Source organism: Motacilla alba, chromosome 3 (assembly GCF_015832195.1).
Source record: "Motacilla alba alba isolate MOTALB_02 chromosome 3, Motacilla_alba_V1.0_pri, whole genome shotgun sequence".
Taxonomy (NCBI): domain Eukaryota; kingdom Metazoa; phylum Chordata; class Aves; order Passeriformes; family Motacillidae; genus Motacilla; species Motacilla alba.
In genome coordinates this window covers 31,742,396-31,764,592 of record NC_052018.1, presented here as the reverse complement: position 1 = coordinate 31,764,592, position 22,197 = coordinate 31,742,396, and the positions used below count along the sequence as shown (strand labels likewise).

Sequence of the window (22,197 nt, the reverse complement as noted above, 5' to 3'; positions counted from 1 at the left end):
GTTTTGCTTTGATAGTCAAACAACATGACCTGTGTGTGTGCATTATGAAACCTCCACAGTAGCCTGGGAAGATGATAAAAAATACAGAGAGCGTTAAACCAATTTCCAAAGTATCTTACACCTGATATTCAAAGAAGTTCCTGACAGAAACATCTTGGTCGGCTGCATGTAGACCAGAGAATGCCATTTGGATACCTAAGGAACTACTCTCACTGAAAAAGTGAGCACCTTAATAAAAAGTATTTGCATCTTTGCAGTACTTTAATCTTTACTGTTTTGAGTACAGAAAAACATGACACTGAAGAAAAAACAAACTGTCAAGGAGCAAAATATTGTTCCTCTATTTCAGCAAATTAAAATTATCAAACTCTGGTTTATCCATCAGCTATTCAATAAAATCAAGATTCCGTTTCTCTTCAGTGAAGCCTCTGTCTGTTCAAGTCAGAAAATACGTATTTCACAACTAGTAGCAATATTAGCACTTAAACATCTCTATCACTGTAACTTTTTTAAAATTATGTAACTCTTCCTCCCAACTCTATGGATTTTTAAAACCTCAACCTGTTTTACTCCCAAATGTCTGTTTTTAAAATATGCAACAACTTTTAAAATTCAACAAGAGTTTACATAATTTTAAAATCTAACCCACCTTTGACTGAGTTAAGCATTTTTTTGTAGCAGAAGATAAACTCAAGTCAGATTGATATGAATTGCAATGACCTTTCTGTCGCACCTTTCTTTTAATGTCAGATTCTGATTCAGAGTCATCTGTATTCTCCATTACACTGTCTAGAAGGGAAAAGAAGATGCAAAAACATTAGCAAGAAATGCCCACTCATATACTGTTATAATTATGATCATCTTACTTTATTACATACACTAACTTGAATTAAACATGAACACATTTTTTAAATCTCAAAAATCTACACTGTTTCAAATGTCTCATGATTTGTTGTATGACTGAAAAATAACATTCCCCAAAGTAACTCCAAAATGTAGTTTTAGTAATACTATTGCAGGGTCGCTCACTGACAATTTTTATCTTATATTTTTGCAAGAAGCTTTGGATTTGCAAATCTGTGCTAACTTCACTGCAAATCAAGTGGAGGGTCTACTGCCAAAAATAGGAGAGGATGCTAGATTATGCTATTATACCACAGAACTTTTTTTAAGACTCTATTTTTAAAAATATATATGAACACCTTTTCAATATGCATACTGATGGTCTCACAAACATCCCACTATGAGAAGACATCTCAAAACTAAAGAACGGATCAGTTTCAAAAAAGACGTAATAGGTGAGGTTTTTCCCTAACTTAAAGTAGTATTGCTGAAGATCTACTTAACATTTAACCTAAAATGGCACAGTAGAACAACTTGCCAGCGCAGGTGACTATGCAGCTGAACAGCAGGTTTACAGACCGTATCTATGCTAACACAGCTTAACAAAACACAGGGTATTTTCTTTTCCAGTTTCACAATTTCCACACCTGAAACCAAACTATATTTTTTTCTACTGCACCTCCAACATGTTTCAGCTGAGGTATGGAGCTGATGCTGGTTCTTTATTAACTCCCTCAGTGTATGAATACACTTGATACCAAGTGCTGGTTACTACACAGCATTTTTATTGTACTAACACTGCTACAGAAGTTCCTCAACCATAACTCACAAACAAGCTGGGGGTTTGGGCTCAGACTAGTTAACTCCAGAGATCTGTTCTATCTCCAATTTTATGATCCCTAATGTTCCCTATTTCTGTTGCTTTTAAAATAACTGAAGCCTAATTTAAAATTATTACATGACTGAACTAGTTGCAGAAATCTGTCAAGAAGGGCAAAATCATCCCTTCATGCACAAACTTGTACAAAACTAGAATAACACAATCTAAGGCTGTAAGTAGATAAACTAAAGGTTATATAAGATTTGGCAACACACCCACCCAAATTAGGTATTTAAAAAATTATTCTGCTTAGAAGAAATGAGAACTCTAAATATAACTTACCCACTCCTTGAGACCGTGGTAATCTAATGTGGTCTGCCTCCACTTTCTGAAGCTGAGGTGGATATTCTTTTCTGGAAAATGAATTAGATGTATGGTTGTTCTTTTAACAGACACCATTATAATTTAGTCACAATTATACATGAAAAACCAAACGTGAAATGTATCTGAAAGCTACAAATAAGTAACTTCTATTACATGCTATTTGTACACATAAAAAAATTATTACCAGAGCAATACAAACAGCCACAATAAGTGTATTGGAAGTGTTTCTGATCTAAATCTCCTCTGTAATAATCAATAATTCTGGAGTCTGTCACTTTTACACACAAGTTTCCAAATATTGAAGCCTGCATCTTATCCTCCTCCTCATTCATGAAACACAAGACAGATACTTTTAAAAGGCAAGAACAGAAACCACTATTATTTTAATATTAAAGTAGATTCTACAAGTTCCACAACTTAAAAAACAGGAAAAGAAGATGCAAAACAGAGGAAAGAAATCTGATGTCAAAAACTGTTGTGGCCAAAAACCAGAAAGAACAACACAGCAGACGTAGTTCCCATATATTTGTTTTTAAAATATTGTAATATAGACAAATTACTGAATAGTAAGTATTTTGTTGGTATAACTTGCATAATATAGCTATCACATATTTTTGTGCAAATAATAAAATATATGGTATTATAACAAGATTTGAGTCTCCTGAAAGATGTTTTCAGTTTACACACATGTGTGTCAAATCATGCTGATAGCAAATTAAGATTCCTGAAGCTCAGTGCAGGTGGGTTACTGCCTGTAGCACTTGTCTTCCTCAGTGCTCTGAGCACTGCAGCTCAGATTACTATTCTTGTCATAACAGAGGATGGCACACATCTGAAACACAGGAGGCCTTGTCAACAAACTCACCAGAAACTGGTTTTATTGGAAAGTTAAGCACTGGGCTGCAAATGGGTCACATATGTCCCATACTGCTACCTCTGACTACAAGGACATTAATCAACAGCAAGAGGGCAAAGCAAACAGCTGCAGGCAGTAACATCACCACTAACAGCTAGATTTTGAGGACCCATCTGACAAAAATTTGGCTATGGCTGAAGTAGACTTTAGCTTCAGTTATAAGATTTTTTTCTTTCAGCACAGCATTTCCTAATCAAATTATAAAACTTTTGAATTTTCTGCATTTCTAGGTAACATTATTAATTAATATCTTCGGAACAAGATTAATCTACAATGCCCTTTGAGACACTTCTTACCTAATACCAAACACATCTGACTGTGTTGATAGGCTGCACCTTTGAAAGAAAAAATCTGACATAAAGAAGGATTGAGAAACAAGCATGGCTACTCAGAATGTAGCGATGCCATAGTACTTTATCATGACTGCTGACAAACATAGCACAGATGACAGATTAGGTAATTTATTTTTACTGATTGTGTCAAATGTGTTTCTGGAACAATCCTTCTCTCCCAGAATTTTTTAAATCAAAATTGGAAACTCAGTATAAATATTTATTCATAAATTCAATACATTATTTTATAGATATTTATTTATTAAACACATAATATTTCTTTATAAATAATAAATAATAGTTAAATATATTTATATTTATAGATATATTTTTATCTATATTTTTAGATAATTTTCCTTAAAAATTCAAACACATGGAATTACTCTAAGGCAGAATTAGTGGAAATAAAAGGCAGAGCTCAAATGTGTCATTATGAAAAGCTGTTGTGTCACATGTCATAACTATCTCTCACTAGTATTTCACAACAGTAAGTCTTGTTTTGAACATAATTACTTCTAGAAAAATTATTTTCTAGAAGATGTCTAAAATATTTAAAACTTAAATTATATTAAAGAGAAACAATATTGAAACTGTCATTTAATTGAAAGCAAAAAATAAAGCAAATCATATGGCAGATTTAGACTACTAAAATTTCTTTTAAAATGCAGTTCACAATTCAAGGTCTTTGGACATTTCTAACTTAAAACTTTTCTTCTAAGAACCATACATTTGTATTACATTTTTAATATGCAAAATGTATTTATCTTATAAAGATAATAAATTCATTATTTATCATATACAGCTAAATAATTCTTTTACAATAAATCAGAATACACTAGCATTATCTACTCCCATCTGAATTTTATCTCAGCAGCATAGATTCGTATTTATAGCTATTAAACAGCCAAACACTTGCAAGAACACAGAAGCGGTAGCAAAAAAAAAAAAAAGTTTATCTTTCCTCTCCCACAATACAGAACTCACACAGTGAACCAGTAACACCCAAATTCAAGTCACAAAAAATAAGCTCCAAGAGAACTGAGGCTTCCCAACACACTTTAGAGTGGTTAGCAATTCAAGGTCAGGCTTGAAGTTTATTTGAATTAGAAAGAAAAGTGAAGACAACTTTAAACACACTTTAATTTGAGATTTCAGCTCAAATTAAAAATTTTTTTTAAAAATAATGCTTTCTTGGAGACAGTGACAGCCCTTCCACAAGAGGGCAACAACTTTAGGCACCTTCTACTACTTTCCTGAAAAACCCACAAAGAGAAAGGAAGAGCACGCCACCATGAAGTTTTTACAGACTAGAAAACAAAGCTGCCCTTCTGAGCACAGTGTTTGCTGCTCCCTGAACAGCTGCAGATCCATTAATACCTTCTCCAGTAAAATACATAGCACACAGAGCCATTTAATTTTGTGTGAGTGCAGAAACAGAAGGGAAAATTGGTTGTTTTTTAAATCAAACATTGTATCTACCTTTACAAGGACTATCTGGAAAAGAAAAAAAAAATCTTAGAACAGATTTAAGAACATACAGCACTTCTAAAGGAACACCTTCTTGCTGTTAAACCCTGACCAAAACTAAGTCTTCCATTTAAATGGGAATAATTGAGGGATCAAACAGCTGAGCTGATCACAATGCAAGAATACCTCTATTCTTTGTCTAACAGTTAAAAAAAAACAGTGCTCAGAGGTGAAACAATTTTAGGCATCTTGTTTATGTTCTAGATTATAAGAACTTTTAATACCTTTAAGTACAAGGGAAGTAGACAAGTATTTGATAAAAAGCAATCTCAGGAAGTAGTAAAGCATCAAACAGCAAAATGCTTAATACAGGAGCAGGAAAGATCAAGCTTTTGTCTGCAACACACCAGACTGAAATACTCAGGCAGTCTGAACTGTGCAGCATCATGAACTTTTGACATATTTTAATTGCTAGATGCCACAATATTCTTGAGTAAGCATGTTTTGCGCAGACAGAATGGCGTCACTGATTTAATATTTTCAGCAAACATTCACTATTACTGCTATATTCTCTTGCTGATGGAGTTGGACCTTAGTGTCTTCACACTAGCCTGGTAGACAGACCTTTATGAAACTCTCCAGACAAAGTGACATTTTCACTTAAAATTTCTTCTCTAAGAAAACAAAAAACAGAAATGTGGTGGGGGGAATGAGGGGAAGGGGCAGGTCCACGATTTCTGTCTATGCCAGAAAGCAAATAAACATGAAGAAACATCAAGATCTGGGAATTTGTGAGGGAGTGCTACCTATGATTTGGTACAAGCCATGTCAAAAAGGCGGCACCAGCTCCTAATTTTGTTGAGGTACAGGGCTTACATAAGAGCTGTGTTTAATGCACAGCCTGGCTCTTTGAGAGGCCACCTTATCCAGCCTTTCCTCTGCTTCTGTATGCATTATTTGGAGATGTATCACTGCAGGCAGGCTGTTGGTTTCTACATCATTACACAAAAAGAGAGGAAAGCACAATAAGATTGAAGCACAAAGCTGCTGAGGTGAGATTTACCTTCAGCGTGTGTTAGAGGAAGAGCAGAGTACAAAAACCAAAGGCTGAAAAGAGAAGCAGCAGCACAGGGAACAGGGGTTTTCAGAACACAGGTCAGCAACCCCATTTGGCCCAGAAAGTCAGGAGCTGCTGCTGCACTTATCATGACAGTAATGATTAAAGCTAAATTTAGCAGCTCCTGCCTACATCATCTTCCCCTGCTAGGACAACAACAAAAAGCAGGCAAAGAAAAAGGAACATATCCAGTAGTACTGGATGAAGAAGCAGCAGGTGTCCCTGTGAGAAAATTAAGATCACACCAGCATGGAATTCAAACCTTTTCTTCTATGCCATACAGTGACACTAACTGGCTGGTAAGTATCTATTTGGTAGTTCTTTTAAGAAGTAACAAAAGGAGTAAAACAGAAAGGCTTGATTTTCTGAATTTGAAATAAATATAGAAAATTCTGAATTCAGAAAGAACGGTGCTATTTGTATCATATCATTACCAGTTAAACATTATATATACTTTTAAATAATTCAACCTGGTGTCAAGCTCATACTGCCAAAAGCCACCTACACAGACAGGATATTTACAAAAACTCAACAACTTCATTACTATCAAGAAAACATTTTCACTAAAATATAAATGTAAGCTGTATATGAAGAAAAATAAATGGATGTTATTTCATACTGCTAACAAAATATTAACAGCAGTAAACCAGATGCAAAACAAGTGAGAAATTAGCCCGGAATGAACAATAAAAACCCAGTGTGTCAGGTTTTGCTATACATTTTCTGTTAACTGCTTTAATATATACACTGCATGAACAAAATATACACAGTAATGCAATAAAAACCTTTAATGCAATTCAAACCAAGCTGAGATGATGGAGTGAGAGCTGCTAAACAGCCCACTAAGAGCTTCAGAATCATTTTACTAAGATGCTTCAGAACCATTTTATTACACAAAGCTCGCTGCTCTACAAAAAGAATTAGCACTGAATTCTTAAAATCCAGACAATGTTTATGCAATTTTGCACTGGATATATAAATAAATTTCCAGTGGAGAATTACCCAAAATTCACAGTAACACGGCATCTTAGAGATGGCTGTAAAAGGTCCTTTTTCAATAAAAGTGAGTAAGTGAATCATAAAAACAACTAAAAACAATCAACTCCTATCATATATGAGTAGATACGATTGACTGGATTCAATATTTTTAATTAGCATTAATACAGCACTCAATCAGTTAATTTTCTTAATGCTTATTGCCATGCTCATTTGATCAACAGTAAGCTTACCTTTCCTTTCGGTCCAGATTGCTTAAAATATGAAAAAAGAAAAAAACACATAAGATGTAAAGCCCCACATGTGTTGCACATCACTAAATGCAAAAGTCATTAAATATAAATTGTAACTGTTTCATTGTCTTCCACTCACCAGTCTAATTTTCAAACAAGCATCATAATTTTTTCACTACATTTTTGTCAAAGTAATTAGAAATGCACGAACACTACTTCCAGGCAGTAACAGTCAGTGGTCTAAGCACTACATTGACTTGACTCTTTTTCAATGAGTAGAATTTGATTAACTCTGAACTTAACCTGGTCATCTCAATTCACTTACAATGCAGAAGCCATTAAGATAGAATTCCAATACACTAATTATAATCAAGCCTCATTTCCAATCACAGAACCATTAATGTTGGAAAAGACTTCTCAGACAGGGGTCAACCACTAAAACAATCCCTGACTGCCATGCAAAAGAGAAAACAATTATGTAAGAACTTGTTTCCAACTAATAAAAAGTATGTGTTTAAATTGAGAAACAAATTTCAGCAACAGTCTTTACATATTTAAAAAAAACACACGGAAAGGCTAGAGAAGGATAAATGGAAACCTTCCTCTGAGGATTAGGCCAAAAAAAGAAATCTCCCAGAAGAACCTAGGAACTAGGGTCACTGGTTGACAAGCATCTCCATTGACATGAGTTAACACAGAAATGAATGTAGCTGATGCCCATAATTCTGGTCCTTTGTACACCAAGACTGATATAAGAGTAAATCTAACTTAAGCTTAGCACACAGACAATTTGAAAACAGCATCTACATATCTTCTGTCTTTTCAAAATCTGCAATATGGAATGCTGTAAGCTTTTAATCTATGTGACTGTTCCTCCCAAACATCAAAAGCCTAACAAACCTCTGACATACATGCATTACATTAACTGTATTCTAAAACAGAACAAATTCAAACTGCTTCCTGTTTTACTTCAGCCAAACTAAACAGAGTAATGATATTACACAGTAATAAAAACTCATCCTCCTTTCTTTTTCACAAACAGTACACTCACAAGAATAGATCAAACTAATTCTCTTGTTAGTCAGAAAACAGCAGGAGTGAAAGCAAAGCAGGTAAGAATGTAGTCCTGATAATCCTACAGAGTGTAGTATGAAAGTACATTCCATCTCCATAGTGCTCTGGGAAGAGAACAAAAGGACTTCAAAACTGAATGTGACCGTGGCAACTTAAAACTGGGGGTGGTAGGTAATGAGCCAGTGCTGTGTGAAGGTGGAGAACTGCTCCTAGCTGGAGCTAGCCTTCGCTAACAAGAAACACTGCTTCTGTGCAGGTCACATCCCAGTTTATCAGTCCAGCCAGATCTAAACCATGCCTGGAAGGAGCCATATCCTGTATCTTTGCATCCTTTGCACAGTTAGTCTGTAACTCAGATTAACTGTTTACAGGTGCTTCAAAGAGTCACTCTGTTAAAGAACACATACCTAATGCTTGAGGAAACTTAAGAGGAGGAAAAAAATTTCCAGAATGCCTGATACTATGCACTGTCACTACATCAGATGCCTTATTTGTTGGTTTTAAAATTCCTCACCAATATAATGCACTTAAAGGAATTCTCATTTTTATACCTCAGGAAGATTAAGAGATGAGAATTCTGGATTGATGACTGTCCCTATCAACTACTTCATGCAGCTCATGCACAAGATTTGTTAAACATGCAGTACATACATGCTATTTCAATGCCAAATCTGGATGAACAGTCAGTCAATACCGTAAGATAGAACTATGCATCCATTAAATGAAGCAAAATAGTGTGAACCAACTACAACACTAGAGCAAGCTATATCTGAAAATCTGTTGTATCAAACATTAACGAATTTTAAGTTAATCCCCAGATTGCACTAGAAAAAAATGACTATTTATCATAATATTATTTTGAAATACCAAATTTTGTTGAGCTAGAAACTTGCATTTCACATATGAGTGCAACAGATACTCAGACAAACTTTAAATTAACATGCATGCGCAAAAAAAATTGCAGGAGATAAGAAATGCAGCACAAATCATACACAAATTCAACTTGACAGAGATTATAACTGAGTTCATAATCAGCTTGCTCCATGTGACAGCATCTCCACTCCAAGAACCCAGTTTAAGTCATAGAATCTGTTACATCAGTGCCAGAGACTAAATTTGCTCAACTCATATAATACTGTTTTTATTTTTGGTTATCCTTTCAAGAATCTACCATTGATTTGAGTACAATATATTAGATAATTTTATCTTCCCAATGTTGTTACTGATCACCACACCATAAAACAATCTACAAATGCAGAAAATTAACATAACACAACTTTGTGTCATCTGCAAATTAGCACAGGAAAACAAAAACCCAAAATATTAGAGCTCAATTTCCATGCTATCAGCTCTTCTGTCTTGACATATACCTAGAATTTTACTCTTGGTTTGTCACTCACGTTTTCTGCAAATAGTCCTTTTTGAGGAAATATTACCAGCATTTACTTTTAAACTCAACTATTGCCTAATGTCAGTAAATACGAGCCAAAAAAGGATATCAAAGAACTCCTACACAAGTAAAAATACATAACCAAAATATATTACCCAGTTTTTATGGTCTGGAATGTTATATTATAGTCAGTTTTAAATAATCCTATTGTAATTGGCTTTTTTTCTGACAATTGCCTTCTCACTCAGAAACCTATGTTTTCAACATCAAGTAGCCCTGAAATCTCTCAACTTTTATTTATTTAAAAAAAGTCTGTCAGGAAGTCACATTTTATTAATTTTCAATCCTCAAATTCAGAAACAGATTTAGAAGCTTTTAGGAAGCAGTCAGTTGAGTCAGAAGCTACTGGATTTAAACATCATTGCAAAGTTCCTACGTAAAGCTCACCCTCAGTCAATTAGATCATGCTGGTTCTGATATCCTGCAGTAACAAAGCACTGCTGGGACTGTTATGACTATTTCCTGCCTTTAGAACTCCAAAAATATTCCTAGCATAAGAGTTAATTGTCTGTTGCTTATGTAGATGAACTACAACAACAATCCTAAGAGAAAACATATTTAGAACACTCAAGATGACTACTATCCAATTACTTCACACAATATTCAGCTTGCCTATGTTACGCATAGGCATGTGTATCACACATGCCAAGTCACTACCTTTTTTTTCCTTCACATTACATTGTAGGCTTATAAAGAAGTAAATCCCACAGGCAAGAAAGGCAAGCAGGCAAATCTAACGTCTGCTGGAGATTGTTAATCTCTGAAGCAGGTTGAAGAAACCTATGGCACTGAACTTGCTAAGATGAAGCCATTTTGACTGGCTGTTTGAAGAACCATTTCACAACAAAGCTTAATCAAGTGCACAAGAATTATTGAGACAACAATCAGAGCAGTCTTGCGTAATTTACTTCAAATCATTTTCATTAGCACTGAAAATCAAAATTTTATCCTTCAGAAGTACAAAAACCCCAGAAACAAACGACTCCTCCCCCACAAATAAACAAAAGCAAGCACAAACACAAACAAACAAAATCCACCAGAAAGGAAAGAGCATGTATGCTTAGAGATGGCCCACATTTTCCTCAATGAACAAACATATTCTAAAAAGGACTTCATGCAAGCAAAAGCACAGCTGATTCAGCCTAAACCACAGTGGTAACATCAACCCCATCTTTCAGCTTAACTCAGGGTAAAAACTGCTAATCCTTTTTAGTAGTCATCAGCCTCACACTGATGGCAAGAAATATAAAGAATTGAAAAGAGATACCTACTACTGCATCTGCTATTACTAAGGGGAAGGAAATGTCCATCCTATATACCATATATATACACCTATATAGCATTTACAGACTACAGTACTGTTGGAAAAGTAAAGAGGCAACAACCTAAGTTCTCAAGGACAGGATAAGACAGCAACTCTCCTGAGAGAAAAGGCTGCAAGAGATGGGGTTGTTCAGCCTGGAGAAATAAAGGCTCCAGCAAGAGCTTATTGTGGCCTTCAGTACTTGAAGGGGGCCTAAAAGATAGATGAGGACAAACAGTTTAGCAGGGCCTGTTGCAATAGGACAAGGGGTAATAGTTTAAAACGAAAAGAGGGTAGATCCTGACTAGACAGACGAAAGAAGTGTTTTACAATGAGGTGGTGAAACACTGAAACAGGCTGACTGGAGAAGTGGTAGCTGTCTCATCCCTGCAAACATTCAAAGTCAGGTGGGATGGGGCTCTGAGCAACCACATAGTTGAAGATACCCCTGCTTATGGCAGGGAGATTGGACTAGACAGCCTTTCAAGTCCCTTTCACCCCAAACTGTTCTATGAGTCTATTATTTTGTGACTTTTTCAGTCTGTTTATTCAATGCCAGATTACTGTAATACAAGTTTGGAAGAAAAAGGTGGCAGAAGAAGGAAGCTACAAAATGCAGACAGGATAAAGCACTCATGAAGGATAGTGGAAATCCACAGAACTCATAAAGAGAAAGAGCTCTGAAAGGATAAACTTTGAAGGAAAATTTCTTTTGACAGTTACTATTTCATATATTTTTGAAACACATTAGGTGTACAAAACACCTAGAACCCACACTGCAATTTACAGAAGTTTGACAGGGTTTTAAGTTTCAAACCAATGACAATTCAGCACAGTTCAGTAAGATGCCCTGGTTTCCAGTCATCCTTTCTAAAAATCATTTACATAGATGCAAAACTTTGCTTCTGTTAGCTGTTCCAATTTATATGTTTTACACTATATATACAGATCATATACAATTTTCGGATGTGTGATTTAATGTTTACATGGATTTTATACAAGCTGAAGTTGCTGTGACGGTATTTGCTGATCATGTTGTCAGTTATGTGAATTTCTACTGCAAACTATGTTTGTTTATTTCAAAGTATTTTCTCAAAACATTTATATTAGCAGGTGCTCTCCTACTACCTGCCAATATTCTTTAAAATTACTAAATTCTAGTATTATATGATAGTAATTCCTAAATGGTTTTATGAAACTTTAGTAACTAAGGTCAAAGCTCATAATCAAGAATACACCCATGTGATTTTCTTAAAATATTTCATAGCATAAGGAAAATCATTACATACAAAACCAGGGAGAATTTTTACAATTGAAACACCTGCAGAAACAAATGTAATTAGTCTTACCTTTGGGCTGCTGTTTTTACTACGGTCGTTTGTGCGTGTGCATGGTGAAAACGTCTGCCATGTACCACAGTTACAGGACCAGATATATTCTGAGCATTTTCACTGCAAACATATAGAAAATATTTAAGAAAGACTCTGGTGTGTTTGTACAGTCTTAGGTAAAACATGTGGTGTCCTAATTTTACAAGACCAGCCACACAACAACAAGTTGTTAACATATTTCTGAACCAATAATAGATATTGTTAGGATCATTTTACAGGCATATACACATTCAAGCCTTGTAACAAAATGAACACATAAAAATATACAATTTTCTTTTTCCTGGAAGACAAGGTAAAGATTTTTTTTACTCAACCCTGTACTGCGAAAATACACTGCCTTTTTAATGAATTGCAACCATTTATAACTAATTCTATACTTTCATCTCTCATTTTATTAAGGCATAATATTAACTTCTTTAATATGACTTAAGGGGCAAAATGTGAACAGACTGAATTCAGGAATGTCCCTCATAAAAAAAAAGTGAACACAGCAGATTTATGGATGGAAGATGACTTGTAACTGAAAAAAATCAACACATTTCAAAAAGAAAAAATGAAGGATTCTCAGGTACTCACATCTCAACAGGACTCTTATTCACCAATGTATCTTAGCATTTATTGGGTTTCATCTGCTACCTTTTAACTTTTATCTCATTATTATGTAAAACCAGTAATTATGGAGAGAAGATTTCTTACCGTTACTCTCTCTAGTAAAAGTTGACATTAAGATACAATAGAGCAATAATACAGTGCTCCTTCAGAGTTCATTAAACCTAAAGAATTATCCTGCACGCTGCTGTGACAGGACACACAATACTATGCTTCAAATGTTCAAAAATCACACAACTTTTAATAGACAGCACGTTGATGATGCAAACTGTTTCAAACTATAGAAAAACAGTGCTTACATTGTGCTTTTCAAATTGCTTGGAAATATTAATTGCACTAGAGAAAATTATGTGAAAAATCATTCCTACTAATAATATTTCTCAGAAAACTTATCTTGCCATTTGTCCTGTTATGAACAATGAAAAGAAACAATGAAAAGTACCACAATTCAAAAAAAGCTGGCAACCAATTCCTAATCCCTCCTTTACACTCCCCCCCAAAGAAGAAAACGAGTAAACCATTACTGCACTTTTTAATTTTCAGTTTAGCATTACAAACCCCTTTGGTAGACTTACATAAGTCAAGTTGAGAAACTTTTAGAGCACTTCTGACTGCCCTAACATAACCACAAACATAACAGAGTAAGACTTATCAAACCCAAAGGGTTAAACCCTCCTTTCTAAAATATGAAATTTAAAAACATCATAAACCATTTGAGTTAACAGTCCAACATCCTGAAAACTAGTAACATCCATGCAAACACCAACTGCCTCAAAGTAAACACACTCATCTCACATGCTTCTAAGTCAAGGCTATGCAACTCCAGCTGGTCAGTCATCATCCAGATCAATCTACAGTCAACTTTCTGTCTAATCTGCCACCTCCACCTCAGAAATAAAAAGTGGACAGCTACTTGCCCTAAATACTTCAGAATATGTCAAATCCTCTTTGGCTTCCCATTTCATGTATTTGAAGAGATACTAGGGGAAAAAAAAACAACAGAAGCAGAGTGCAGGAATTCCCTCTCAAATACTTAAGACCCAAGGATTTCAAACAAGCAAGCAAGCGTGCGCATGTATCTCCTGTTTTACCACTGTGTTTGCTGCATCTGACCTTTGCCAAACTATCATGATGGTGAAACTCTTTTGTGTGCCCCCACAGCAGAAAAAAGCTGTTAAGCAGCATTTTTGCTTTTTGCCTCACTCACGTAGTGAAAACTCCAGTAGGTGCTGTAATAGAGTATCACAGACTGCTCAGGATCAGTTTTGAGTCAAAGCAGACTGTTCTAGATGGCACACTTAAATGGTTCATATGGTGTCAGACATGTTTCCAAGTAGGACAGCTCTAAAACACAATCTGCTCTATAATCTTGTTCTCTGAATGAAACGTACGCAACACAGAAGAAACACCAGAAAATGCAATCATAAAGTCCTAGCAAGTTGCAAAACAGGCACATCAGATCTGAAATCTGAGTTTGTAAGTTTCAGCACCATTTCTTGAAAATTAGTATAACACACTAAAAGCAGGGTGATGCAATGGCCAGGAAGTTCCTTGAAAGAATAAATGTTCTAAAAAGAACTTAGGAGTATTTTAACAACAAATGCATCAGTAATGTTAGCTCAGAAACCACACAATGATTTGAAGCCTAGGCTCTGACAAAAACAAGGTTTTACTATCACGTGCTATCAGTTGATACCTAGGAAATTCTTACCACCACATATTCAAGAGACAAAAGAAAAAAACTCTTGCACTGGGCAAGTGGATGGAGCTAGAAGTAAAGAAAGAACATTTCAAAAACTCACAACTACAGACTACATTAATTCTGCTATTCATCAAATAATGTTTTTAACAAAACATTATCAAAGAAAATCCAAAAGGGCCTTAATCCAAGTTATTGAAAGCTAGCAAAAATAAAGCTATTTAAAGAACGTCCTCATGACTGAAAAACTACTACCAAAACTAATGGGGTTAATAGTTTGATACTGGATTTGCTCAACCAGGTAACAGATCATGACCTTTTTCTTGGTTTAAATTTCTCCGACAAGTACAGCATATATTTCTTCCCACTGTCCTTGCATATCCCTTCTTCCTATCTCTTATTCTCTGAATTTTAGGGACTATTCTACCAGAATAATACTCGTTTGAGTCAAGCCCCATTGATCTGAAATTTTTAGTCCTTATTCTGCAGATTAGATGGAAAAAAAGACTCCAATATTGTGATAAAAATCACAACAAACAGATAAAGAATATCAAGTATCTGATCTTCTTGTATTTAATCTAACAGCTTATCTTCATGATCAACTTTCAGAATCTTCTCTAGCTGAAGAGTCTAAACACTGAAAGAGTAACTATTAAGCACCTTCCATTCTGCATATGAATGTGAACAAACCAGCAATCATCACTAAAGTGACTAGAGCCCAAACCTTTACTGATACATGTTATGAAAGGTACAACAATATCCCAATGTCATTAAATTGAGATAATCACTTTGAGCATAACCACAAAATGCAGTAACCAAAATGTGAGTAGTCACAGTGGCCTATACACATCCATTATTCATAACAAAGTCCTTAATAAATGAGTTTATTAAGAAAAGGCTGAACACTTATATTTTTCATTTAAATTCAATATGAATATGCAGCTCAGTACTAGACAAAAGCTGGCTGCTCATTTAAATGCCACAGATTTTACTTTTTTTAGTTGAATTTTACAAATCCTATTAGACCTTAGGTTCACACTGTATTATTTGTCAATAGAAGGCAGTTCCAATCCAGAAGAGAATAGTAAAGAATGGAAATGACCAGGATGATTCTGTAAGAACTGGTGAATTTGAAGATGTGCAAGGCAAAAATCTGGATATCATCTCACAAATCTCTTGTGTATACCAAAAAAAAAAAAAAAAGAAATCTACAGACAAAACATTATTTGCATAGATCAATCAAGGACAATGAAGTACTGTGCTAATTTGTGTAAATGTAAAAATAACCTATAACAAAAATCCCTTTTCATTAATAAATAAATTTTAAGAAAACTTTTTTAAAGTTTCACATAACAGTCCAGCAGTTTATTTTAAGAAATCAGGCTCAAAGGAAACAGCAGGAAAGAATATATATCACTCAGTATATCACTCAGGACTTAGAGGATTTATTCTTTCAAGTGGCTATGGTAAGATGGCGCCACGAACTAACAGTGCTTACAGCATACAAGAGTCCTGACTGCAGAGAGGGGCCAGACCTTGGGGCTACCTCGTGGGCACAGCTACACTGCTATTCTGCCCCTCTGAAATCAAGGCTGGGGGTTGTGGCAGGGGGAAGAATAAGGACCATATCCTCAAAAGTGTGCCATTTTTGTCTCACTCATCTCATAAGGGCTGAGTTGCTGGGATCAGCCCTGCAGATTCCATCTTCTGCTGCTGCCACTCACCACCTTCCCACTCCTGTGAGATGTGATCCCAAGATGTGGTTCTGAAAAGCAGGAGAGCTGTGTGGAACTGAGCCCAGCAGAGTGGTCCAAAGCAGCAGCAGAACTGAGCCTGAGCTGAGCCTGAACCCAAGCCTGGTGCAGCGGAGCAGCGGTGCAGCACAGCAGATGCTCTCACTTCCACGGTTTTGTCTTTCACTGTTTTCCACTGTCTCAGCCTCAGGGATGGGGAGAGCCAGCTGTGAGGAGTGCCCACCATCTTGTCTTTCTCCTACCAGCCACATGGAACTAAGTCAAGGTGGCAAACAGATTTTGTTCATAAAGCACCTTCCTTTATTTTTGTATTTATTTAGTATTTTGTTATTAATATTGCTGCTGTCCCTCTGCATTTCTTACTCCACTGCTGTTTGCTTTCAGTAAATGGTTATCTTAACCCATGGTATCTGCCTTTGTCCCTCTCTTACTGGAGAGGGCAAGAAGGGAAATGGCTTATTTGGAGTTTAGTTTCCAGATGGTGATAAACCACACAAATGAAGACAAGGACATCCCTCAAGTAGCCACATATACATTGGGATATTTGATGACTGGCCCATCTATAGCTGGGTATCTCTAGGAACTTTTCCTTCCTGCAAAGGTTACCAACATTTAAATTAAGTGCACTTGAGCAACATGAAACACCCCTGAGAAAGTCAGGTGAATATACCACTTTTTACTCTTTTTACTCACTTTTACTAAATAAGGAAAGCAGTCTCATACAAACCAGGGACAATAGTAACAAGCAAGTCCAACAGTGAATGCTTAAAAACTGTTCATGTCCGCTATAAACACAAGTGACAGTCTCAAGCTATTCTATACAAGTATGGCTATTTGCTGAATCCTTTAAAAAAAGTCTGTGAATCCAAAATCCAACTATATCTTGCAGTAAGAAAACCAGAAAACACATCCTGAGTCAACCCTGACAACTCAGTGTCACAGAAAGAAGCTAATCTGGATGGGGATGTAAAAACTATGTTCCCTCTATACAGTGATAGCAGGTAGGAAAAATAACACATGGAAGCAACATGAGTAAGGTACTAACAAACATGCTCTAAATCCATTTTAACAGTCTTCTGGTACTTTACTAATGTGGTGTTAAATATTTGGTAAGAGACAAGATCCCAATCGAGGTTTCCCCCTTTACTCAGAAGCACAGAACAGTACAGCTTCTTAAAATGCACAGCACACAATGTAAATGGATTGGAAGTTCTGTTTATTGTGTACTGATTTGTATCAATGATCAAAGCAAGAACACATAAATTAAATGTATTACCTCAGTTTCTTGCTATTTCCCATCATGTTGAGGCCGATTGCATTCCCTTTTAAAACTTTGAAACCTCCAGCTTTGCCTCGCCTTGCATATGCTTTTATGGCATCGCTGCTGCTGCCAATAGTTCCAGGTCGACAACGAACTGACTGTCACAACAGAATTCACATATATTAAAATAATTGCATACTTGTGTAGAAGTTAGGAGAAAATTAATGCAAAATATTAATATAAATATTACTTTGGCTTCATTTTCAAACTGTTTTTATACCAAGTTTCATGGAAAATATACACAGTCTACACCTATACTATGACATCTTACTAAACAAAGTAAAATACCTATTTCATATTTACTACTGTATTTATGATAATTATCTAAACTTAGAATTAATTACTCTTGCTCATATTTTTCAGAATACTATAGAGATCAAGAAGGGAACAAAAACTTTAAGGGTAGACAGATAAACAGTTTGAGCCTATGTTCCTAAAACACATCAGAAACTTTCATTTCTTTACACTGGACAAATGGCTATGCAATACTGTTTAAGAATCTAAAAAGCTTTAAAGATACATTTTCCCCATGAGATAAACCAACCATTTACCTTTTTTTCTTCATTGGGACTGAAAGACCCATCACTGTCATCTAAACTGAGCAGATTTGCCTCGCTAGACAGGGAAAGAAAAGCACACACACTGTAATCTAACAGAGCACATACAAACATTTTAAATGCAAAAGGCTTTTTTATCCCCTTCCCTCTACATTTAAATGCATCATATACACATTGTATAAATATGCATAAAACAGCAACATGAATTGAGCAACAGAGTGATCAAATGCATAATGTGAACCTGAACTTATAGTGTACATAAAATTATTTTGCAAAAAGCAAAACTAAAAGGATTAATTCAAAAACGACAATGATACTGAGCCTTCAATATGGTTACAACAATATTACTGACACTCTAAAATTTAGATTCTACACTATCTGCATAAATTGAGTCCAAAACTTCATTAACCCATAAAACATGATCTTACTTTGCTTATGCCTATCAATGTTCAAGTATGTAGTTTAAAACTGCAGACTTCGTAGTGCTTTAGGAGAACTTAATGTAACTACATTTCACCCCACAGCAATTACTACCAAAGTATGTGTTCCTAAAAAGAACATACCAGTTTGGTTCTACTGCTTACTAAAATGTGGTTTTTAGCACTTTCAATGTCTGTAATCCCCAACCATTAGAATGGGGAAGAAGGAGGAAGACCAAAAAAAAAAAAAAAAAGCAAGCCATTCCACGACATACTAAAACTTTCCAGTAACAGGCAGTTAACCTCAAGTAATCTTAAATATTTAAATTTAAACCCCAACCACACATTTCATATTGACAGCAGCTAGATTAGTCTAACATATTCTTGCTGTCAGGAGGAGCAACCTTCAGGCAATCCCATCTCATCAAACCTGATAAGGTTACTCCTATGTTGGTGACAAAAAACAATACCACTTTTAGCCCACTTGTAATTGCGTGGTTTGAAAAGTTTTAATCAACATCACTCAGGCAGAAATTCCTTAAAATCTAAGCAGTTATGCCAGGTGTTAAAAGGGAAGAACTACACAAGAGAAACAAACTTTTCTTAGCTGTATCAGTTTGACATGCTGGCTTGCAATCCATACAGTGACTTTAGCTCTTCATATATAAATAAACTAATTACTCAGTGCCCTATCCCTCAAGTTCCTAACACTTTTTCCATGCACAATACTTCACATTACAATTTACTTTTCCATCTAATGTGATACAAATATCCCTAGAGCAAATAAAATAAAAATGGGTGAGATCTACAGGCTCTGAAACTTCAGGAGATAAGACTGTGCATATAGCTGATTTTGAAAAGGGAAGAATGATGTAAAAGTGAACATACAGCCAGTAGCACTGCTGTATTTTCCTTTCACTTACAGAGCACCACAATTCTAGGTGCTCAATGGTAAAACAAACAGTGTAGTAGATTCATCACTAATTTCAAACAAAGGCAAAAGAGTACAGTCGTAATTCTGTACAGACTACACATGGATATTAAAATTTTTACATCCTGCAACATTTTTTTAAAACACTCAGAACAAATCATCCTTTCAAAGGAGGCTCATGGAGCCTTCTCAAACATTCATCAGTAGACACAGAGCTTAACAATTTCAGAAATTTTCCACATCCTAAAAAATAAACAAAACCCTGCAGCATAGACATGAACAGCAACCTACAGTATCTGCAGCTCTGGCATTTGCCTACAGTGCTGCCCTAGTCAGATCATTTAACCTCTAAATGTTTCTGCTCTTTAGCTTCAGTTCATACAAAAATGATGGCTATTTTCAAAACACCTTTGTACTGTGTTGATACTTTTAGGATTTCAACATGCTTCAATACTGCAACCATTTTAACCAAGGGCAATTGAGAGGGGAGGTAAGAGAAGGTTAACACATTGCAAATGACCAAAACACTGAGCCAAGGCTCAAATCAAAATGAACAAGAGTAACTCTTACCATGCAACATGACTAGAGCAGTATTAGCAAATTGGAAGTTTTAAATGAACCAATACTTTTAGATCTTAAGGAATGTGAAGCATATGCATCAGAACCAGAAAGGTTGTTTTTTCAGAGAGCAGAATACATAGCAACCAAGCAATGTCTATTTGCTCATGTATCACATGCTTCCTGCTGCCTGCTTCAATGATGCAATTTATACAGGCAGGAAAAAACCAAAAGCAACCCAAAACTAACACTACACCACTCCCCCAACATACTAGTTAGTAATATTTTTAACATCCCAGACATGAAACGTCCGTTATCTTGCTGGGAGGATATCTCCACACTCTGTCACTTTTAACCAGGGAACCATGGGTTTCCTGGTTATTTTCACATTGGAACATAATTTCTAACTTTTCAATAGATTCCTTAAAATTTTATAAAAAATGAATGTTAACTCTACTAATATTAGGGGGAAAAAAGGAAGTAATTTACCTACAAAGAGTTCTTAAGGGAAGTTCATAATTACACATTTATATTTAGGCGCTGAACAAGAAAAAAAAAATCTATTTACTTACCTCTAATCACTTGCCATTTGTTTCATGTTTTAAAACATTAGTTAGTTAGACAGCTGAGATTAATAGGCTATGTTTTCACTACTATCTACAAGCAACCCAAACTTTAAACCTCTGCTGACTATTGAGGTTACACTTTAATAAGCTGCAAGCACATTTCTATCAACCGATCCAGTCACATTTCAAACATAATTGGAATTTCTTTCTGAAAACTATTAGATATAAAACCAGCAGGCTGACGTATTTGCCCTCACAGCACACTGTGTACATTCTTTGTTTTAAATTATATAGTTGTAGGCAGCACACTAAAAAAGCTGCACTATCAGAGGCACAAAAGAAGTAGTAGTATTAACTCATTTACAGTGCCATTCAATTAAAATTAGCTGTAATTTAAAACGTGTTCATCAATTTAAGGGCTACAGTGCCCTACTAATGAGCTCAAAACACAAGTATAAAACATCTATATAACTATGGGAGGGTTTTTTGACAAAGTAATACAAATTTTATAAGCAGTGGAAAAAACTCAATGTAAATATATAAAACAGTACAATGCCCAATGTAAATATGTAACACAGTACAGCTGCCATTTGTCAACACATGGAAAAAATAGGTTTATTCCTTCTATTTAGATAGAAGGGGCAAAAGATAAAGCTCTTTGAAAGAAAATTGTGGTTAAGTAAAGACACTGTGGCGCAAATATATTAAGCTCATTTATTTGTATTCCTTGTTTTTGATAAGGGTACTGTTATCTCAGTGGAAGGCAGAAGTCTAGACTATAAAGAAAACAGTATAACAGCCAAAAGAAATCTGGGCCCATCCATTTACAAAACCACCATGGAGGACACTGATATATCTTAAAAACATTTACACAGATATTACAAAGGCAGTAAATAAAAATTATCCAAGACTTCAAGAGAATCATCTGTAACGCCAGGAAACATAACATGTTAATTTCATGAATCACACAAATATATTACTCTGGCTAGGTTTGCTTAAGTCTGCCATCCTTTCATATCTTCCGCTACACAAGATCAGCTTAATTTGCATCATTTATTCTGTGATGGACTACACAGGTTTCAGTGTGCTCAGCTGATCAACTGGTGTTTTCTTCTTCTCCATAAAGGTAGATCTCCTATGGGATCTCCAACTATAAAGCAAGGAAAGTCTCAAGCCACTTGCTACCATCCTGAGTAGATCAAATTTTTTAGAACATCAAGAATGCTACTTTTACTCTTTCAAATGGATGGAGTATTATCTGCAGGTGCCTACTATGGGATAAGATACTTGTTAATTACATTCTCAATTTCTATAACTCTTGTTCCACACTGAGTATCAACTCGGGCATCAGTTTAAATTTATATAGTGTTGGGTGATCATTATTTTTCCAAACCTGCTTCAGTTTACAAATATTCTTTAGTCTTTTTGTGTTCATTATTTGATATCTTAACCATTAT

The 22,197-nt window shown here is 35.4% G+C and overlaps 1 protein-coding gene across 2 annotated transcripts in view; it reads right to left on the bottom strand.

Annotated features, from left to right (window-relative positions):
• Window positions 1–22,197, bottom strand: part of SENP6 (SUMO specific peptidase 6) — a 72,732-nt gene that overhangs the window by 28,473 nt on the left and 22,062 nt on the right. Inside the window, exons 3-8 of one of the 2 annotated variants that reach the window (XM_038130976.1) lie at window positions 18,261–18,324; window positions 17,665–17,807; window positions 12,285–12,386; window positions 7,109–7,129; window positions 2,006–2,076; window positions 650–789 (exon numbers count right to left, since the gene is read on the bottom strand). In XM_038130976.1, coding sequence (XP_037986904.1) covers window positions 650–789; window positions 2,006–2,076; window positions 7,109–7,129; window positions 12,285–12,386; window positions 17,665–17,807; window positions 18,261–18,324 — 541 coding nt within the window. The remainder of the gene's footprint in view (window positions 1–649; window positions 790–2,005; window positions 2,077–7,108; window positions 7,130–12,284; window positions 12,387–17,664; window positions 17,808–18,260; window positions 18,325–22,197) is intronic. The other variant, XM_038130977.1, reaches the window with a different exon arrangement.